Source organism: Emys orbicularis, chromosome 8, assembly GCF_028017835.1.
Source record: "Emys orbicularis isolate rEmyOrb1 chromosome 8, rEmyOrb1.hap1, whole genome shotgun sequence".
NCBI lineage: Eukaryota > Metazoa > Chordata > Testudines > Emydidae > Emys > Emys orbicularis.
This window is the reverse complement of record NC_088690.1, coordinates 17,305,962-17,324,706: the sequence shown is the minus strand read 5'-3', so window position 1 is coordinate 17,324,706 and position 18,745 is coordinate 17,305,962. Positions and strand designations below refer to the sequence as shown.

General features: G+C 36.4%; 1 protein-coding gene across 1 annotated transcript in view; it reads right to left on the bottom strand.

Moving 5' to 3' along the window:
* The window catches only part of PATJ (PATJ crumbs cell polarity complex component), a 210,458-nt gene that overhangs the window by 26,553 nt on the left and 165,160 nt on the right, over nucleotides 1–18,745 (bottom strand). The window contains exons 34-35 of the mRNA XM_065409300.1: nucleotides 18,010–18,146; nucleotides 2,629–2,712 (exon numbers count right to left, since the gene is read on the bottom strand). Of these exons, the coding sequence (XP_065265372.1) occupies nucleotides 2,629–2,712; nucleotides 18,010–18,146 (221 nt within the window). The remainder of the gene's footprint in view (nucleotides 1–2,628; nucleotides 2,713–18,009; nucleotides 18,147–18,745) is intronic.

The following is an 18,745-nucleotide window of genomic DNA, read 5'->3' as shown; positions in this document are numbered from 1 at the left end:
GAAGTGAAAGTGTTATCTTTCTCCTCTGCACATTATACATTTCTGTTGCTTTTTCTTTGCTGGTATGAATGCTTAGATTCCCTCTCCCCCCAATATCACAATGCTGAAGAACAGAAAAAATAAGGAAAAAATTAAGTGCTGGCTGGAAACCAGATCTTCTCATCTGTGGTAAGAGAGCATTATTTTCTCTAATTCTCATTAGTAGATTCACTATCTTCAAATGTAAACTTACAGAAAAGTTAGGAAGTGACAATATTTTAGCTTTAAAGAGGTAGCTTTTAGATGATTATTGTGCTTTGTTCCAATAGATGGCACACAAGACCACTTACAGAAGCTCTCAGTTAAGCTTCTCGACCTAATCTGAAAGCATTATAGGTTAGTAAATTCAGATTGAGTTTGAATGGTGCAATGGGTCTGAGCAAATTTAGAAGTATTCAAAAAGTACTGAAACTTGGAATTCTGATTCCAGATCTAGCCAAACGTAGTATCTGTATCAATATCCTTTAAAGTAGGCTTTGCAGAATTCAATTTTTATTTTTGCATAATGTCAATCGATACCAATGTTTATTTTTAAACTTATTTTAAATTATCAATTTAAATTTTCACAGTTGTACAAAATTATGAGTTTTAAAGCATCCCCCCCTCCCCAATTTTTATCCATTTAAATTTTCACAGATGCAGGAAAATATGGGGGTGGGGGTGAGTGAGAGAGAGAAAATAATTATTTAATGACAGTAGATGCTGAGATTCAAAGTGTTAAAGCTTTATACATGTTAATACACAAATTGTCAACTTCACATGTCAAATTGTACAAAGTAAATATCCTTAAATCAAACTAATAAATTCTCAAGCAGCATTTTTGTTACTTTGCCCATTTGTAAATTTCGATTACCATCAATGGAAATATTCTTTCCTTGATCTGTGTGTGTGTATGGTGAAATTGACATTTACAGATAAAAATCTAATCCTTCAAGCTTACTTTAAGCCATCTTCAGATTATCTGCTCTGTGCATTCATTTATTTGTCATATATTAAAAAAATTCTAGTGTGTCAAAATTTAAAAGTTTAATAGGGAAGATGTAACAGTAATTGTATAAAAGTATAATACAGTAATTGTAGAATGTAATACTGACACAAATACAATAGTGTATATTTTTATAAGTTACTATGCAGGGAAAAGGTCAGTTCTTTGTACTCTTAATCATACCATAGTCATATATTAATCATAAAATACACGAAGTTCATTAATTCTAAATAGGATTCATACATTTATGAATATGCTATACCATCCCTATATTTTTCTTTACACGTATATGTCTACACATGTTGTACATTTGCCTCATTAGGGCAGTTTTAAAGGTTACAATTCATACAAACATTATGGTATACACACATTTGTACCTTCCTGCATGGTCAGTGAAGAATTTATTAACCTTCTCCATTTTTATCACATGGTTAATAATCATATGTTGTTCAGACACAGTTGTTTATAAAACGAAAATAAATATAGCCTTAACATTAAAAAAATATTTTCTGTGCAAGAGTTGTAAAAACAACTCCCCAAGTGCCCCTCACTATTTTTCTAACCCCATGCACTACAGCAAAATGGGTGTGCTGGGAATTTGTCCTGATCTGACAGCGAGACACTAAAAACAGCTGTACTAGAACCACCAGAGCCTGTCTCAAGTCTAATTTGCAGTCAACAACATCCCCCTCTTAACCCTCTCCTCTCTAGATTTCCATATATTTGAATTTCCAATTGTCTCTAACAATTATGGTGTTGGTCTTTTTGTTACATTAAGGTACAAATAAAATTGTTCTGGTGACCATGTGCATATAGAACTAGTCAATCAAATTACTCTAATTATATAAGCAAAATACAAGCCTAAAGGTTTTACACCACAGACTAAGCTCCATAGATCAGCCTGCATGAATAGTTTGGAATGACTCTGCAGTCACCCACTTATTTGCACAATATCCTGCAAAGCTCAGCTTTTATGCTCATGTATAGTTACAGACAAGCAGTTAGACTATACATTAAAAAATAAACCATAAACACTCTATTTTTCTCAGTATAATGCTTTAAAAGGCTCTGGGGTCCAGATAAAATATCAAGCTTATAAAAAGGGTAGTAAAAACGGTACACCTTTATAATTATGTTGATTATTGATGAAACATACACACTTACGATTATTAATCTGTTGAAGATGTTGTACTAATGCTGACCAGAATTGCAATGACATGCTCTACATATATATTGCAGAACATAAAAGCATAACAAAGGTACTAAAGGTTACACTATAAAGCAGGCTTCTAAATAAAAGATTAAACAGATGGATGATTCTTAACTATTGTACATTTGTACATGACATTGATGTAATTCAAAAACTATCTTGTCTGATAAAATGTAATCTATTCTCAAACTGTAATTGGTAATTTATAGCAGTTTGTGAAATATTTCCTGGGATTTTCTTATTGGTAAAAAAAAAAAAAAGCTTCATGAACATAGTGTAACTGGTGTCTTCATTACAAGTATCAGAATCTACTAAATGGTTAGAGTGGTCCTCTGAAGAAAGCAATTTTGGATTAAATACAAAGCTATTTAAATAGGTTTCATAATTAATTTACCTCAAGAATCTGATCACCAGCCCAGAGTCGACCATCTCTAGCTGCTGCCCCTTCTTCATAAACTTCATGGATAACTATAGCATCCTGTAGAAACAAAATTTTCTGCATTAATTCTCATCCATTGCAAAAGTTTCTTAAAATTGATAGTTACTCATCCACATCACGCAGCAGATAATTGAGTACCACCATATTCAAAAGACACAGCATTCCATGATTTAGTTGATGTGAAGACAAGTAAGGCTGTGCTACAGATTATAAGAAAATTATTACACCCATTCATCTGCTATCATCTACATTTTGGTTAAAAATATTTTGCTCACCACTTCAGAGTAGTACTTCTTACTAGGTTTCTATCATTTTTATACATTGGCACCAACAATATATGAACTCTACCTGAACTGGTGCATTAATATCATTTACTTTTTATGACAAATTTAAAACCAGACTTTTCAGAGTTATGAGTATTTTTAAGGGTTTGGCATAGATGCTCAACATTAGGCAGGAACTTGATGCCTTGTGGTGAATAGGGTGGTTAGATCTGCAAGAAATGAAATCCAGAAGAATTGAACAATGGTAAATACTGGTTTATTACTGAGGTTGGAAACTGTTGGCAGTGGCAGATGTAGTTCAGGGAAGGTTTCAGTGATACACTCTTATTGCCAGCAGTAGATGTCCCCACAGAAAAAGCATTACAAAGAGCATTTTCTTATTTTGCTAGTGCTTTCTTTTTGCATTGTTTCCCTTCACCCCCAATACCCCACTGCAGTATTTCTTAGGCCACAGTTCTGACAACTGGCCTCATCATCAAAAAAGATGTGCCATTTTATAGTGTATATATAAAACTTTTCTTCTTTCCTTGTCCTCTCCAAACACTGAAACACAAAGAATCATTGGCTGCAACAATGCAGCCGATAATCATGTGTAGTGATCTCAGGTCTGAGGGTATCAGATACCCATCTCTTGAGTAGATGGGGCCTACAAACATGTTATAGTTTCAGAGTCCCTTTAACAGCCCAATATATTATGAACAAACAGTCTTTCTCCAGGCTTTGTAGCACAGGGCTGTAAGGTAGCAAAGTGCAGACCCTGCTTTGCAGTCCCTTCCTGACTGCATATAAGTCGGAAACAGCTGCTGCTGGTAGCATATAAAGTGTGTTCATGTTTTTAAAAACATTTTTAGATGCTGCATATATACATCACTCATCGCAAGGTTACATGACAAGAGAAAAGTATCTTTGTGTGATACTTTATTGGCGCACGTGGTGTAACCTGAACAAAGAGGGGGGGGAAATCAAATGTCCAAAGGCTAATCCTGTGATAAAGAAAACGTCCAGAAGCTTCCTCCATTTTAGTCTCACTACTGCTTGTTTTAATGATGTAGACTTGTATTTACAACTACTCTGCTCTTATTGAAGCACAGCATCATTATCGAACTCTGTTCTCTGATAAATATACACCATTTATCCAGAGCAAAACTGGCGAGGTGGGGGGGAGGGGGCAGTTATCACAAATGGATTACAGCTGATATAAATATCCCTGATGCAAAAAAAAAAAAAAAAAAAAGAAGAAGATTTCATTCTGCATAAAGGAATGCAAAATACTATGAGCTATGTAATCAAGTAACAGAGATAATTAAGAAATCAAAAGAACAGATCAATTTAAGGAACAATACCAACGGTAACTGCAGGGTTTTGTAGAAATAATTTAAGCAGCTACCACCAAAAGAACTAAGTGACAACAAATTCATTTATGTTTGGGCAGTCAACGCCTCATGCATCAAAACCCCATGCTACTCCAATGTCTTAATCTTTTTTTCCCTCCAGGTTTTACATCTTCTTTAAAAAAATGAAATATCATGTTAAAGTGCTGGTGCTGGGGCTTTTCATCTTGCTGAAGCTCCTGGGGTGATGCTGACAAACATATTCTAAGCTGAAGTTGGTCATGGGTATCAGCAATGAGTTTTGATTAACATCAGATGCAAACTGGTGCATTGGGGCAGTAGAACCAAGAAAAGGTATGCAAGATTTGAGAAGAGTACAGTCCTTCACATTTCTATCAGTTCTACTTGAAATAGCAGACTCAGCACATGGCACATGTGAGGAAAAGTCAGCAGAGACTTGTGAGTCTGCAGTACACAGCAACAGGTTCACTTTTAGAGCTGGCTGGGAATTTTTCAAGGAACTTTAAAAAAAAAAGAAATCCAGAAAATGAACTGAAACTATTTGCAGGGAAGGTTAGTTGAGATGTTCAGATTAATCATTTTTAAAAGGTCAAAATCAAACGATTGACCTGATCTGAAGATGATGTTGCTGCTGCTATTTTGAGATGTTTATTTCATGAAAAATTTCAAGATTTTGATTTTTTTTTTTGTCCTGAGTTAGGACAGAGAATTTTTTCAAAATACCAAAATTCTCATGGGATGGGAAAACTGTTTCCCACCCAACTCTACTCAGACACAGAGGAGCAAATAGTAGGGAGGTGTACAGCAGATACACAGCACAAGATATGCAGTATGGGCAGGGAGTTGAAACTCAGAGTTCTGAATACAATTTTTCCTGTTACCATGCAATAGCACAGTACGAGCATTCACAATCCTAATCAGGATTAGGCCTCAGTGCCCTGGGCATTGTACAAATACATGGATAAACACACTTTGTATCTGGAGAGCTGATTTAAGGATTGGAGATAAACCTGTATAAAACACTTCCATTATCACAATTTTAAATAAATACTTCATTAGAAACTTTGAATACTCAGTTTCTTTACAGGTTATTCCACAGTGCCCGTAGTGTGAAGTACTTTCTAACTTGGATAATCCTTGTTATAGATGGATGGTAGTGTTACCTGTAGCTTAGTTTGCCTAACAATTTCCATTGTAAAACCCTGTATTTAATTCCTTTTATGTAGTTTTTGTGTGTGTGATCAATCTAATGGCAGCATTCACAGCTCCTTTTAAAACCAGCTAGCCCAGTCAGTTACCAACCTTCCCCAATATTATTTAGTACATACAAATCTCCAGATACTTAAAAACACTACTGATGTCACCCTCTTTCTTGAAGGCTTAGATTCAGGAAATGTCAAAAACTATTAGCCTGAATCACTTACATTCATTATTTGAGAAAGCAGTTGGTTCCCCATTAAACTGGTGTCCTTGCACATGTTAGAAATTTAAGTGGGCTATATAGTCACAATTTATATACTGTAATAAAAAGAACACTGTTCTCATTGCTACACTTATTCTGATAAAGAACATTTCTAGATTTAAAAAATGCATTTGACCTGCCAAAGTCTTATTTTTCTTACATAGTCTTAGCCAAATGATTTTAATCAGACTTGTCAAGTAGATGCAAACAATTTGAACCAATGGATGCTGATTGCACAGTCAAGATTTTAAAACAGCACTAAGAAAGAAAGTAAGAGACTGATCTTAACTTACAGTTCTAAACAAACAGTAATCCTTCCTCCTATATTTTCTGGGCTTGGTCCAAAGTATATTGAACTCTATGGTAGTCTTCCATTGTCTTCAATGGACTTTGGATCAGGCCTTATATGCATAGGGTATTATATTATACTGTTTTGAACATACATGTACAATTATCAAAAAACATTTAAGTTACAGTTAGGGATTCTTAGTGGCACTATTATAGTTAATATTTAAAAAGCTGCTTACATATTATATGCATGCTATATAGGTGTCTTATGTCCTGTCTTGGTCTTGTGCACTATCCTAGTCTAGCCATCCAACAACTGAATGGCAATCTGTAATGATTCCATCAATGTACAAAGATATCATGGTTATCTTGGGGGTCCCAAGGACAGAAGCTATGATCTATGGATACCAAAACAAAAACCACATCTACTGAAGGAGAACATCTACCAAAGGAGAATGTCAACTTGCTTTTAGTCAGAGCTTTAAACTTCTGAGGGCCGGCCATCCAAAGGCAGTATACTGCAGCAATGCATTTATTTTCTGATTGTGCTCTCTTATATTTATAAAGGAACATATGTGACTATACACCTATATTTTTGGTCTGCACTATTTTCTTCAAAACAATCTGCATTTTCCTAGAATCACACTGTAAGGGAAACATGTCACCCTATGTGTGAACAAAAATACTGAAGAAGAGCTCTGTGTAGCTCAAAAGTTTGTCTCTTTCACCAATAGAAGTCGGTCCAATAAAAGGTATTACCTCATCCCTCTCATATCAACACGGAACCAACACGGCTACAACAACACTGCAAACAACGAAAATACTATATATTTAGAGCCTGATTTTCAGAGCTAGTAAGCATCTGCAGCTCCTATTGCCATTATGGGTAAGCTCAGCACTTTAAAAAAATTGAAAAGTTAAAAAAAAAAAAAAAAAGAAGCTCAAAAATATATCAGGTAAAAGGTTCTTTAAAGTAAGATATTTATTTGCTACAAAATACAGGCTGCTTTATTTATTTATTTATTTATTTAGGCAAAAAAAGTGCCAGAAACGAGACATTTTAATCATTGTGTATTTTGACAATGCATGCTCCATTAATCTCGGAACACTATACAAATCAGGAAGTGAAATACTATTTAATAGCTCTCATGTGTGTTTGAAAGGTCCAGTGTACATGCCAGGATATGCAAACAGCAGTGCTCCATGTTAAACAGGAAATTTTCAGACTTCTGCAATTTTAAACATCCATATTTATGGAACCAGGAGTAAAAGGTGATGGGAATATCTTGAAGCCAAAGGGAAACTACAGCAAGAGAACGGTTACTTACTTTACAGTAATTGTGGTTCTTCAAGATGTGTTGTTCATAGATTCGACCCTTAGTCCGCATGTGCACCATGTGTACAAGATCAGATTCTCTTTGGCCAATGGTGTCTATTGGGACTGCAACAGTGCCCTTGGTGCCCTCAGGCCCACTCTACCTGAGGGCATAAAGGGTCAACAGGCCCAACCACCCCTCAGTTCTTTCTTCAGTGCAGAATCTCGTAGGAATAGACTCCATAGTGGTGGGGGGAAGGGTTATGGAGTCTGTCCTCGAAGAACCACAGTTATTGTAGGTAAGTTACCTTTCCATCTTCTTTCAGTGATTGGCCGCACAGATTCCACTCTCGATGACTAACAAGCGGCTATTTGCTTGAACATGGGTAAGAGGAAGTCCTACTTGAATAGTGACTGCAGGACAGCCCTCCCAAAATTGGCATCTGATCTGGAAACCTATATGAGGGAACAGTGAGTGGTAAATGTGTGGCTCAAGCTCCACATAGCTGCTCTACATATCTCAGGTAGAGGAATATTCCCCAAACAGGAGGCTGCCTGAGCTCTAATGCACTGAGCTCTAAAATGGCTTGGGGGAATCTTTTCTGGATAACTCCTAGCATTTTCTTACATAGTCGAAGACCCACTTGCATAACCTCTATGTGGATATAGGTTGCCTCTAGACTCTGGCAGCAAAGGTCATAAATAGCCTGCATGTATTCTTGAAGGATCTTGTTCTGTCTGGATAGAATGACCATGTTCTCATTACGTCAAGTGTGTGAAGCTTTTCTTCACACAAGGAAGAGTGAGATTTAGGAAAGAAAACCAAAAGGTGAATATACTGGTTCATATGGTCAGTGAAGAGAGAACAATTGGTCAGAGATCCCCTCCTATCCAGGCCTGGAGGTCTAAAAACCTCAAATAGCACAGGCATCAGGGAATGAACATAGTTACCCACAGGTTGTTCTACCTGATCTTTCAGAGAACCTATGTGACTGTGGAGAGATGAATGAAACCAGCTTCCTAAACAGGAAAAGCACTGATCTGGTGAGCCCTCAGGCTTGAGAATCACAGACAATCGTGGGGCAATTTCACCAGCTGTTCTGACATAAGCCATCTACAGTTAGGCATATCCCATCAGTGGTAGACCTGAAACTCTACGTTTGTTGGTTGAGACTCCAACACTCATTTGTTGAGAGCTAATGGCAACTGAGTTAATCCCTTTGCAATATTTCTTTCCTCCTGCTCAGAAGGACAAGAGGGGGCATTTCGACCAGGAGCCTCTTCCCAATGCAAGTTGGCAACAAGACCAATCAAGACCTTTGCAAACATTTGGGTCAATGGGGAAGGGGAAAAAAAACAAATGCAAGGATCATGAAACTAAAATGCACCCTACTAATCAATGACAGCCATCCTCTTTCAAAAGAAGTCACCTGGCAAGTAGGGAGATAAGAAGGGATTATGGGGGAGGGTCTCCACAGGGAACTACAGCTTATGGAACCAGTAGCTGAAGAAGCACAGCTCCAGGATTCTGCAGAAGCCTCAATCTGTGTCAGGTCCAGGAAACACTGGAAGTAAAATACCAGGCTCAATTGGCTCAGAGGACCTCCACTACGAGATATTGGGGTTCTGGAGGAGGGGTGAAAGGGAGGGGCACCTCATTCCAGTCAGCCTGCTTGCTCAAGCTGAAGGATGGAGCTTTGGGGGAGTAGTGGGGAGATGCAAGGGAATGAGCCCTGCCTGCAAGAACTGAAGCAGAAAAGAGAGACCAAGCTGGCCAAGAACAAAAGAGGAAGTGAAGAATACTGAGGAAGAGAAAGAAGTGGAGAGAAGAAATCCTCCACTTCCAGAACCTTGGCCTAGACAAGGGAGGAGGCCTGAACTTCTGATGAAGAGGCTTCTTTTGCATGACACCGAATGGTCCTTGGTTACCTTGTCCAGATAGTCCCCGAAAAGCTTAATCCCCATTAAAAGGGATATCAGTTAATTTTGATTTGCCCTGTCTCCAATGTGTTGTTCTAGTCTCTGAGCCAGATATCTAGATGGACCACCAGCACAACCTCCGTAAGATCTAGCCACCACTTTGGCACTGTGAAGGGCATCATCACAGAGATAAAAAAAATATTTGGCTTCTTTGTGTCTGAATCCTTTTTCCATTGCCTCTTTCTATCTTTTAGTTTTTTCTCTCCTAAGGAAGAGAGAGAGAAGGGGGCAGAGCTGGAGGGCTGAGACAGGTGTTCCATGCCTTCACTATCAGAAGACAAAAAACTGGAAGGAAGTAGGTAGACTCCTGCTGATAAGATTTGTCACTTATGGTAAGAGTTAACTCCTTGCTTCCCAAGAAGTGCAGTTATTTGCATTTCCCGTATACAAACAATGGGAGAAGAGAGGTATACAACAAATGCAACTGTATGGGAAGAGAACAGGAAAATAAATGTCTAAAAATATATGATTAATGTTTGACACATTACTTACTGTGTCTCAGATTTAAAGACCAATATCATCGAATCTCTTAACTCAAAGGTTTTTAAAATAAACTAATTCCCAGAGGCTCTCTTAAAGGCAGTATTTTATGTCTTACAACTTCTTGTTACTTAGTCACAAGTAGACTTTATTGATATAAAATATGTAATATGTGAAGTATTCTATATGTATTTCCCAAAGGGGAACTATGGATGGTAAATTGTACACATGATAATGTGAGCAATCTTTTGTTTAATATTCACAGTCTTATGAGAAAATAGTTGTATTCTGATTTGATTAACTGATCGTACTGTTTGCCTAACCCAGTATAACACATTTCAAACAAATTCACCATGCAGTAAAGTATATTGCAGCCAATAAACATAGCTATTAAAGTTGATAAAAAGGGCAGGACCTTCCAATGATTAGTAGTACTACAGGATTACAGACACATCCACTCACCGAGGGCAAGTAAAATATCATTAATTGTTTCATTATCATCAATCATCACAGTAAAGGGAGAGAAAACAGATTTTGTGCCTGACCTTATAAATCTGTCATTACACTTTTAAAGGCTGGTTCATGGATAACAGTAGAAGTCAGCTGGTTGCATGAAGGGTGTCATTGAAGAATTTGGCCCCATATAAGGATTTTTCCAGAATTTAAAATAAATCCAGCTGCTGGTTACTTGTAGGCAGAGGAAGTTACACCAAATAAACTGTGCTATATAGGAGTATTTGTTTCTAAATTCACAGATCTAAATGTAACCCAGAAGACAAAAGTTCAGCAAGAGCAACCAAAGGCTGATTAATAGCAAAATGCCTACCTTATGTAAGTAGTATATTTAACGTACCATGCTGTATGCAGAATCCTTTCCAGAACCCAGATGCTTTGCAATGACTAACATTCACAAAGGATTAACAGATACCCAAAATGCAAAGCCAAAACACTACTGTAATAAAACAGGCAATATAATGTAAAAATGTATTACTGTGTTAACAAAAATATTTTTCATTTCACAATACTGAAAAACTTTTCTACAGAAGGTCAAGAAAAAAAATCTGTTTCCCATTTAAGTACAAACCTCTGCATGAAATGTTCACTTGCCAAGTTCCATTTAAAAAAACGGCTAACCCACAACTTCAATATGAATATAATTTTTCATGCTAAAATATAGATTTATTTTAAGGAAATGGATAATATTTGTATTACATTTTATGGGCCTCTCTAGTTACATCTGGTCCATATTTATTCAAATTTTATTTAGCTTGCACAATATTTTTGCTTACGGTTATATTAATTAAGATCAGAAAAGCTTAAACCTGAAAATTCAATGGCACTATTCATTAACATTCCTTCAGTCTGCAGTCATAGACATTTGCAAACTCTCCTTTGATTCTGAAATAATAAAACTAAGGTAATAAGATGTTTAGTGTAAAAATATATGACTTAAGTAAGAATGATAGAAAGAGCTATGAATCACATGCCAAAGCAAACCAAAGGTTTTGAAAATGTATACATGCTCACTTTAGAGGGAATAAAAAAAGTGCAGGACCATGTACAAAATTTTAACTCCCTCACTCTCGTTTTTTTAATTAAATTAAAATTGTGAAGGAAAATACCCAGGACCCAATGTATACCATAGGGTAGATCAGATGCATGAAAGAATGAAAGTGTAGGAGACATGAAGCCAAATGCTAAGTTGCTTCAGCTACCTGTGAGGCACAGCTATTCCTGAAATCATTTTTTGAGATGTCCTATTGTTTTTGAATAGCTTTAGCTTAAATTTTGTAATTGATTTGAAAATGATTGACCCTCTAAAAGTAGACACTTCTTGGCAAGATAGAGCTCTTGTGAAGGACACAGGTTACTGAAGGCTATCAAGGATATGATCTGCAACTCTTGTTTATTTTGACTCCTCTTTGTGATGACTTGTATGCAAGGTTTTCTTGTTGTGGGCCAATGTTCATTAGGAACAAGGATGAACCCACCAATCTCATTTTTATGTTATCCATTCAAGAAACCAACCCAGTTCTCCACTATTTCAAGTCAAAGACATTAACGCAGCTGACATCAAATTGCCTCCTATTTTATAAATTCGATGACGAGACTAACAACTCACAATTAATTCACTTATATAAGATACCTGTCCAATTTGCAATCTACACTGGCCCATCTGAACCATTTTACACAACTACACAATTAGGTTAGCCCACACACCGAGGCAAAACTATCCAGAATGCTGAAGAATTTTCTCATTGCTTGAAACATCAAAGGCCCTATCAACTTACAGTTTTCTATCTCCATTAGCACCTTCCTACAGAACCATATTTTAAAGTTAAAGTTTAGAGAAATTACATTAAGTTTAAACAAGGTTCTGTAGGAGGGTGCGAACAATGTTAAATGAGACTAGTATCTCATTTATACATAGTTTCAAAGTTTCTACCTACTGGCACAAAGATTAAAGCATCTACACTATAGGTCTATTTAATGATTACTGACCACCTTGACTACCTGTTGATTAGTAGTGTACTTCATATACTGAAGACTAAAAAGAATGAGATGAACTTATGTCTTCCTTCCTTGAGTGCACACCATTCAGCAAAGAGATGGAAATAAAGGCCCCGATAATTCTCGCATTTAAGTTAACAGTAAACATTCCCATTAACTTTAATGGTGCCCCCCAAAAGCACACGGTATTTAAGAAGTCTATGTAAATCCCAGAAGTATGATCACAGATACTTAATTCACACAGACTTTAAAAAAAAAAAAAAAAAAACAGCCTCATTGATTCATTAAGAATTCACAAAGGCCAAGAGGATGATGCCTTTATGACTACTTTTTGTTCCCAATTGCATTAGTTAATCTAAGGACTTGGAACAGGTCAACTCATGAGACTGATCAACATGTCTAGAAGTACTCTTTTCTACATATGATACAGTATCAGAGTAGCATGCTTGTGTATGTATATATTTGATATCCAGATATAGCTACATCAGACAGAGCCTAAAGGCAAATATTTTATTGCCTACAAATCTCTAGTGTCATTAACAAGACCCAAACTTTCATTAGTAATAATAATTAGCACTTATAACTTTTTATTTTTAAATCACATCAAAAGCATTAATTCATACAACAACCCAAGAGGTAGATATTATCCCCCATCTTGTAGACAGAGAAAACTAGATGTGAAAAGGGAGTAAGTGATTTCCTGAAAATCCACAGAACTTTGCAAGCCATAATTAGAAGCAACTTCTGACTTCCAGTGTTCAGATTACACCTATCAGTTAAGTATGACATTTTAGTTACACCCATCAAATGGCTATAAAAGCATGGTTAAGAAATTAAAATTAAATATTTTACCCTCAAAACCACATTTGCTTCTTCTCTTGGATAATAAAAAAAGATTTAAAACATAAGATTTCTATAGCCATTTTTGTTTATAGTTTCATTCATTGTGTAATAGACTATTAACACTTTGTACCAATATTCAGGAGCAATATATTACTACTATCCTCCGGGGGACAATATTATGCTCTTCATCAGTAGAGTAACTCAACAAATGTATTCCATTACAAATAAATTTTAGCACTAGCTCTTATTAGTGATTGTACAGAAAACCTCCCAAACTTCAACTGAGTGTAACCAATGTAGTCATTGCAAACAGCCTGAAAAAATGGCTTTGAGAGGTGTGAACTTGCTTTCAAAGAGGTGTTGACCCTGAAACTTAATGATGCCAACTTAAATGTCAATAGTGTTAACTATTTCATTGCTGAACATTTTAGCAGAAACATTCCTCACCATAGTAAACCAACCTAAGGCTTCTCCAGGTGCTAAAAGCCCCAAACTGTCCCCTACCTGGTACCAATTCCTAGCTTGACTTCCTCCTCCAATAAATTCTACAGTGAAGATACTGTATGCATTTTCAAGAGTGCTCTTCAGTAAACTGAGAATTAAAAATGTTGGGGCACCATAAAATTAAACTTAATACCAAATTTGATTAACAGAGTACTTTTTTGGTTGTGTTTTTCATTTTCATATTTAAATCAATTAAAAATGCTTCATTTTTAAAACTTTATCTGAAGCTGTCACAGAACTTCCAGCCTCACACACCACAGAACCCAGGCCCTTTAACACAGAATTTAGGTCAATGTTGCTGTGATGTATGGGGCCTTGAGTAAGTGCTATGTAATACCAGGTGGGTTCCTAAGGTTTTTTGTTGTTCTTTACTTCCACACTCTAAGTTAAAGGAGACTGTTTATGTCAGAGATGACTTACTTGGAAGGAAAGGAGAAGCCTTACCACACTACTCTTACAAAATTCATTGCTGGTCAAATTCACACAGAGGCTTCCCCAATTTAACTGCTATAAAGGAGAGACCTGTGTTGAAGAGATGCAATGTAAGATAAGTGGGAAAACCAGGTCTCAGAATGAAAAGGATTAACTACTCCTCCTAAAATGCTAGGAGAGCACCAAGAAGAGAAGACAATCCCAACAAAAATGCTGACAGACATTTCAATTTTTCCAAGGACAGTCCTGACTTCTCCAGATCTGTCCTCCCAACAATTACATTAGTTCTGTCTAGTGCTCTCCTGCTTCCCCTTTGAGTGCAGCCAGAATACTCAATTACAATGCATGCACCTTGACAAGTTTTTTTAAACAGAATATTAAGGTCTTCTTTCCGATAAACAATATTTTAGTTAAGAAACTGCATTCTCATCTCCTGTGGAAATTAACCTCCCTGCAACATTCTGCCATATTTTAATGCCTCTACTTTGTGACTTTTGATGATATTCAAGGTTATAACTTAAAAGTCATAGAATGTATTTCATTTTTAAGTGGTGCTTATTTTTGCAGGGCTGCCAGATTTACAATGCCAAAAGCCAGGGCAGTATATCATAAACTTAAAGGAGCTTCAAAATAATTTTGAACTGGACATTTCTATTCCATGAGGAAGGCTGTTGTGGTTCACTGTGTTATCGGTAAAAAAACCAGAGCAGCAAATGAATAATTAAATAATTTTGGCTGCAAATGTATTTAAAAACATATTGGGCTAGGTCTTTGTGTTCTTACCCTAGCTTTCTTTCTAGATTAATTTAACAGCCCTAGCAAAAATACACAAGCTCTTCATGGATCAGCTGTGATATTAGCACATCACAGTATTATTGTGAGCCAAGGTATATCACTAAAGCACCTATTATTCACAACTCAATGACATCATTCCCCCCTCAAATGTTTCCACAAAGTTATCCGCACACAAAACACATGGAGGATCAGATGTAACTCTGAAGGAAAGGAAAGAAGAAATATGTGCTACCGTCTCATTTTCTGAGAGAGCAGTGCAGAGGGGAATTTTTCAGTAGCTTCGATGTGAAAGGAAGTGCCATTCGCACAAGCCTGCTCTTGCTCTACCATTGCTTGCCTATCCCCATATGGAGTACATCTCTGTGACACCTACAATAGGTATCTCATTCCTATCTTCTACCTGTAGCATTTATACTCTAGGGATGCAAGACATCAACTCCCTCTTTCTTTCAGACATGAGAGTGTACAGAGTAAATGGAGGCCTACAGGATAGTGCTCCTGTTCGCTTGCTCCCTGACCTCAAGAACTCCCAATGGCCCCATTTGAAAAAAATATATTTTTAAAGTATCAAATGCAAGCATGTTGTGGAAGCCAGCTTCAAATTAACTTCCCTTCACTATGGAAAACTATAGGCCATGGGCACAATTTCCTGCCACATAAATAGGCCTGAAGTGGCTGCAGATATCTATGGGCCCCGAGTATCTAATAACTCACAAGCAGTGAAGCTACCAGTCAATTATTTTGGCTTTACAAATATAAAATTTACCCACCTATCCCACAGAATTGAAAATGAAGGATGAAAAGAAGCATGGGGCATACTAATTAGCTATCAATAGTTCCACTCCTTTGTTCTTACCTTATATCCCACAGAGCCAGAGGGAGGAGGAGAAATTTTTCTAACAAACGCAGATGGTATTTCCCTCCACTGCTCCTGATTTTGTTTTATTATTCTCTCAGTTTTCACCATCACACCACAAAACAATCATCATCTCTTTGCCCTAGTGACAAACATGGCATCAAAATACTGAGAGCCAGGTCACCCGATGGTGTAAATCAGCTCTATTAACCGAGCTAAGTCAAATAAACCTGCTGAAGATCTGGCCCCTTTAGGTCTACAATTTGTCTGTAGTTATGCATATGCATGTTCCACTGAAGCGAAGAGAGATTGTGTGCATGTAACTGAAGAAAGAATCCCTTAGATCCCCACAGTAAATTAGCAGACCAGACTATGGTCTAATAAGAGCAACTTGTTTACTATGAAGTAATACTGCATGCTTTTGAATGCTCAAAATGAACAAGATGAAGACCAGCTAAGATTTATTTTGGCAGGTCCTGTAACTTAAAAAAGGAAGTCAGACATGTTTGAAAATTTACTTCATACGATGAATTTCTCTATTGCTGAAAGCAAGTTGATAACTTCATAAATTGTTTTCTTTACAAATTTCTAGGTTGACACTTTAATAAATAATCTAACAAACACAGAATCCAGTCTATAATAGCTATTGAATTTAGAGCACAGTGTTTGTTTTTTTTCCTGTTTGCCCCTCAGCAGAAACTTTTATGTATTTCATTATTATGACATTCTCAGGAAAGATTTGTAATGGATTAGTTATGACAGGATGCCACTTGGAATTTGAAAACATTTAAATGAAGAAGCAAAAAGAGATGGCTCAATATAAAACCCCATATTTGAATCCCCTGAGTTTTAGGGATCTTGATAAAATGGAACTTGGACATAAACCATCCCACAGTTTTACAAAACCAAAACTGAACCAATGATGTTTGAAAAACTTAAACCAGCTCAACCCAGTTTTTCGAAACTCCATCTGAAAGAGAATCATTTATTGGAACCCTACACATTTTGGAGCTTCAGATAAATGGGACCAAAATTCTGAACTACTTCAGATCTGGGTTCTAATATTATAAAACCAGGACATGGCCTACAATTTATAAACAAAATCACCCAGTTGTGCCGTGTCCCTCTCATTTATATTTTGCTTAAGATGTGACTGCCTCTGAAATGTTTCAAGTTGTACCTGCTGAGAGTAACAGACCTTACTACTTAAAGATGTATTACTATGTATTTTCTTGAATAACTGTATGTAAAGAGATTACGAAGCAACTCTATCAGCTTAACGCACTTCATGGCAAGATTCAAGATGACCCAATGCTCATGCAGACTGCAACAGAGCTGTATACAGAGAACTCTAGACTCAATTTGCTGATACCAAGAATTTCATGTTGAAAGTCTGTTAAATTATAGTACTATATTGTATCTCGCAGAGAAAGAGTGAAGAACTAAAATAGTAAATCACCTAGCACAAACAAGAAAGAAAAAGTTTAGGCTAGCTAACCTTTTGAACTTGCATATCGATGATATACTTTAATGGTGCTGAATACAATACAAATTAGGATGGTACTGACAAAAAAAATCAAACTTTTTAAGCAGCATGGCTGGAGGGGTAGACTAAACAAAGGAACACACACAAAAGTAATAAAATTATCTTTGCCCATCTGTGTCCAGCCTGGGGTGGTACTGGCAGAGACTTAGTAGGTGTCCTGCTTAAACAGTGCACAAAATAAGCATTTGTGTTTTTAAAGTATGCAGGTGTTAGCACAAAGCGAAGCTGTGACATTCATTTTGTGATCCAGTCATGGACATTTCAGATTAAATACAGTAATTTACAATTTCATTATATTTTTAAAATGAGAGGGAGAAGGCTTATGTGTAAAATAAATAGAGCTCATTCTAGGAATAATAAAAGTGAGCAATGGGAACTCATCGAAACCTTTAATTTATATGGCTTAAATTGTAGAAAGTGGGGTACATAATAGACAATTATGATGGTAATGGAAGATAGTAGTGAAAATATATATTACTGTCAATTTAAAAGGAAATAATAAATACTGAATCTTACATATCAGGCAAAACTACCAAGTTTATTAAGAAAGCAGCTGTATGCCATTCACAACACTGAATAATTTAGCAGAGGCCTACTGGATATATGGTATTGCTTATTTCAAAATTGTCTTTTCCTTATTTTTTCTGCTTCTTAATTAAGGTAATGAATAATAGCTTAACAAACTCACAAGTGGAGTATCTTTTCCTCCTACAATGCTGAGACCAAGGCCTGATCGCCCCTTGGATATTTCTATAGTCATCTCTTGCCCTGGAACAATTGGGCATGTGGCTGGATCCACTGGCAACAGAGGAGGCAGTACATTGCCTAAAAACATTAAAAGAAAAAGAAATTAGTCAGCAATATTAAATGTGCATATAATTGATCTAATAAGGATGCACATTAGTAATTAAAGAGCAAAAAACTTGCTCAATATCCCTATACAGTCATGTAGGAGGAATTCTGTAAAGACAACCTAAAATCTGAGCTTAGAACTATTAGAATCTGGTGTGAAATGGACTTCAGAATTGAGATGTGACTTGTGTGATTTTGATCAGTATGACAAAACATTTAGATGTGACAATGCAGTGTCATGGCAGTGAAACACGGGGGATTTTTCAGGCTTACATTCAGGATTTTTTAAAATCAACTTGTCACTTAGAACTAGACGTGGTTCATATGCACTGTTGCAACACTTTTGTTCTGCAGCTGCAAAGGGCAACTATCCAAAAGCAAAAAAGCAAAAGTGGCCCAAGATATTTGTGAAACAAGAGCACTTCTGATATTACTAATGACCATCCTTTTGACAAACAAAAACTAAACAATCTATTATCAAGTTCTTGTAGTTATTAATTATTATTATTAAAATGGAGAAAAAACCCTACTGTTTACCAATGGAACAGGAAATCAATATGGAAAGAAAAATT